This window comes from Nicotiana attenuata, unplaced genomic scaffold, assembly GCF_001879085.1.
Source record: "Nicotiana attenuata strain UT unplaced genomic scaffold, NIATTr2, whole genome shotgun sequence".
Taxonomy (NCBI): Eukaryota; Viridiplantae; Streptophyta; class Magnoliopsida; order Solanales; family Solanaceae; genus Nicotiana; species Nicotiana attenuata.
In genome coordinates, this window is record NW_017674307.1 from 12026 (window position 1) to 15719 (window position 3694).

Below are 3694 nucleotides of genomic sequence, written 5' to 3' on the forward strand. Positions count from 1 at the left end.
AGCCACTTACCTATTTTAAACTAATGAACTCTTACTCAACACCAAAACAATCAAAGCAAAACAAAACAAAACAAAATCAAACAATCAATAGTTACGATTACATACATACAATGAAGTATCCCCCACCCCACACTTAAAATGAAGACATGTCCCCATGGCTTAAAAATTGAAGGAACAGTGAGGTAAAGGAACTTCCCTGAAGGCTCACTCCTAGTCGGAGACGGTGTCTGGGTTCACATGGCAAGCACGACCTAGAGCTCTCAGCCAGCCCAAAAATTTCTTCTCCAACTTCACCTGCCGGTCAGCCACCGCGTCTACACGAGTACCCAAATCAGTCACGGAGGAGCGTAACCTGGCCAATTCCTGCTCCAAAGTGGCAAAACGGGACATTCTGGCAATTCCAGAAGATGATGCCGCTCCGGACGGTGCTACAGCTGCTGCATTGGGCTCATGGGCCTGTGTTTCGGCCCCCGCGTCCACCTGCTCGGCCTCCTCTTCCTCCGAGTCATCAGAGCCAATCCTATCCTCTCCACCTACTGCCGCTGGCTCCTTGCCCGTGGTGACCTTGTCGGACCGGAACTTGTGGCCTTTTGGTACTAGCCCATCCATACGGAGATTTTCGGGCACCCGAGCTTGCCTGCAAAGCTGAGTTACTAAAGAAGGGAAAAAGAACCCATACCTTTTTACTGGGCAGCGAACGAACATTTCGTCGTGCATCACTTTGGCTACATCGAAGTTAAGACCTTTGATGAAACACCAAATCAAAGCAGCTCGGGGTCCATTTACCTCCGTAGTGTTGGAGGACGGAATCAGACGATTGTTAATCAAATGCAACTAGCACTTTGCTTCAGAGGTTAGTGCCGATGAGTGAAACTTCTCACCATATTGCATTCAGACCACCTCTTTCCCGGGTACACAGATCGAGTCAAAGAATCGCTCCCACTTTACGTCTGTTGGGTGACGGCCATACTCATAAAAGTCATCATAATCAGGCACAGGCCGGGGCAGATGGTACGCCGTCCGTATCGCCTCAATAGAGGCATTCACTGCCTTTCGGCGCACTGTGACTATGCCATTATCATGCTCCGGCACATTAGCGTAAAACTCTCTCACAACCATTGCATTGCCCTACCCTGGCTCATTAATGAAGGTCTGCAACCCCCGCCTCACCAACTCAGTGTACATGTGAGGACAGTGCTGCTGGACTGAACCTATGTCAATACCCCTCTCCAGAATCGGCTTTTTAGTTGCCTTCTCCGCAAGCGGTCCTGAGCATTGGCTGAGACAAATTTGTTACTGTCAAAATGGCGTGCAGGGGCTGCACCTTGTGTCCTGGATGAGCCGGCTTGGCTGCTAGAGGATGGACCTGTGGCGCGGCATTTTCGAGACGGGGCCATGATAACTGAAAAACGGGAACACATTAGCACAGCCCAACACAAAAGTGTGACGCACTGCGGTTACTCAGACTTCACACGCATAAGTGGTCACAACTACATAGTTACTTTCATTGAGGCCTTTCCACAAACACCTTGTGGGCATTAGGCATTCACAATCCCGTTTAAGCAATTTATATCATCAACCCACCACACAATCTCACCAAAATTACAAATCAAGTGGAACAACACCCCACACTTACCACCCACAAACACCACAGCATATGTTACCAATTTTGCTACACAAAAACAAAGAAAAACTACTACAAAAAAACATTCTAACACAAACAAAATTCTGAAAAATAAAAAGAAAAAGAAAAAATAAAACTAGGGCTCATACCTATAATGTTAGAAGGTGGGGAGTAGAGAAGGAAGGTATGGAAGAATGTGGGTAAGGTTATGAGGGGAAGGGGATCGCTTATGGGGAGGGGGGTTTTTGGCTTTTCTGATGTTTTGAGGAAGTGGGTCTTGGGGTTTTACGATGGGGGAGAGTAGAAGAGGGAGTCGGATTGGGATTAAAGAGGGTGGGGGTTATTAGATGGGGGAGGGGTAATTTAGACTAAAGAAACAAAAAACAAAAAATTAACATAAAATAAATTAAAACAACCAAACCGTTAGTTTTTAGGGCGGGACTAGCGCGCCCACTAGCGCGGCCGCGCTAGTCTAGGCAGAATGTGGTCAATTTAGCGCGGTCACTAGCGCGATCGCGTTAGTAGCACGGCCAGTAGCGCGGTCGCGCTAAAATTTTTGAGCCCAGGCAGAATGTCACCCAATTAGCGCGGCCTGTAGCGTGGGCGCTCTACTGGGCGATTTTTTTTCCATGTTTTTCACCTGTTCTCACCATTGTCGATAGCCTTATTGTCCGCCCTTTCTCACCTGCATTGGTTAGTATGTTGTAAAATCTCACAATTAGCAACTACAACTATTGTTGTGTTGCCTCCCAACCAGCGCCTGATTTAAAATCGCGGCACGACGGTTACAACAAATCGTTGGGTTGCCTCCCAACCAGCGCCTGATTTAACGTCGCGGCACGACGGTTACAACAAATCGTTGGGTTGCCTCCCAACCAGCGCCTGATTTAACGTCGCGGCACGACTCAACACATTTTTAAGCATCTGCCAAGTCCACCGAGGTCTTGTGACGTGCAATGTCACCACCCCAATAATGTTTTATCCTCTGGCCATTTACCAAGAAGGTACCACTTGAGCTCATATCCCGCAATTCCACAGCTCCATGAGGCCTCACACTTACCACAACAAAAGGGCCTGACCAACGAGACTTAAGCTTTCCGGGAAAAAGCATCAACCTCGAATTGAACAAAAGAACTTCTTGCCCCGGCTCAAACTCTCGATGTTGTATGCGCTTGTCATGCCACCTCTTAGTCTTTTCTTTATACAATTTGGCATTTTCATACGCGTGCAATCGAAACTCATCAAGCTCGTTGAGTTGCAGCAACCTCTTCTCACCAGCTAAGTCCATATCCATATTCAGCTTTTAAATTGCCCAATAGGCCTTGTGTTCAAGCTCGACGGGAAAGTGACATGCCTTCCCATAAACTAATTTATACGGAGAAGTACCTTTGGGAGTCTTGTATGCAGTTCAATATGCCCATAATGCATCGTCTAGCTTCCCGACCCAGTCCTTTCTATTTCCACTTACTGTTTTCTCCAGAATCTGCTTTACCTCTCTGTTTGACACTTCCACTTGACCACTCGTTTGGGGGTGATAGGCAGTGGAAACCTTGTGCTTAACTCCATATTTTGCAAGAACATTATTCAGCAATTTGTTGCAGAAGTGCGTTCCTCCGTCACTTATCAACACTCTTGGAGTTCCAAGGCGTGTGAAGATGTGTTTCTTGACAAAGCTTACCACAACCTTTGCATCATTAGTGGGAAGAACAATGGCCTCCACCCACTTAGAAACATAGTTGATCGCCCCCAAGATGTATCTGTGACCATTAGAGTATGGGAATGGTCCCATGAAATCGATCCCCCACACATCAAAAAGCTCTACTTCCGGTATATTCTGCAAAGGCATCTCATGCTTTTTAGTGATCGTTCTAATTCTTTGGCATCTGTCACACATTTTAACAAAGGCATGTGCATCCTTAAACAATTTAGGCCAATAGAAACCTAATTGTAGAACTTTCTGGGCAGTTCTATCTCCACCGTGATGTCCTCCGTATGGCGAAGCGTGACAGTCATGCAATATTGCATTCATCTCTTCCTCAGGAACACATCTCGCACCAACTGATCTGCGCA

The 3694-nt window shown here is 46.8% G+C and overlaps 1 protein-coding gene across 1 annotated transcript; it reads right to left on the reverse strand.

Moving 5' to 3' along the window:
• Positions 1-2540: 2540 nt before the first annotated feature.
• Positions 2541-2918, reverse strand: LOC109218376. The gene has a single exon (XM_019382737.1). It carries the CDS (start codon positions 2916-2918, stop codon positions 2541-2543), a length of 378 nt encoding a protein of 125 aa, XP_019238282.1.
• Positions 2919-3694: the final 776 nt, after the last annotated feature.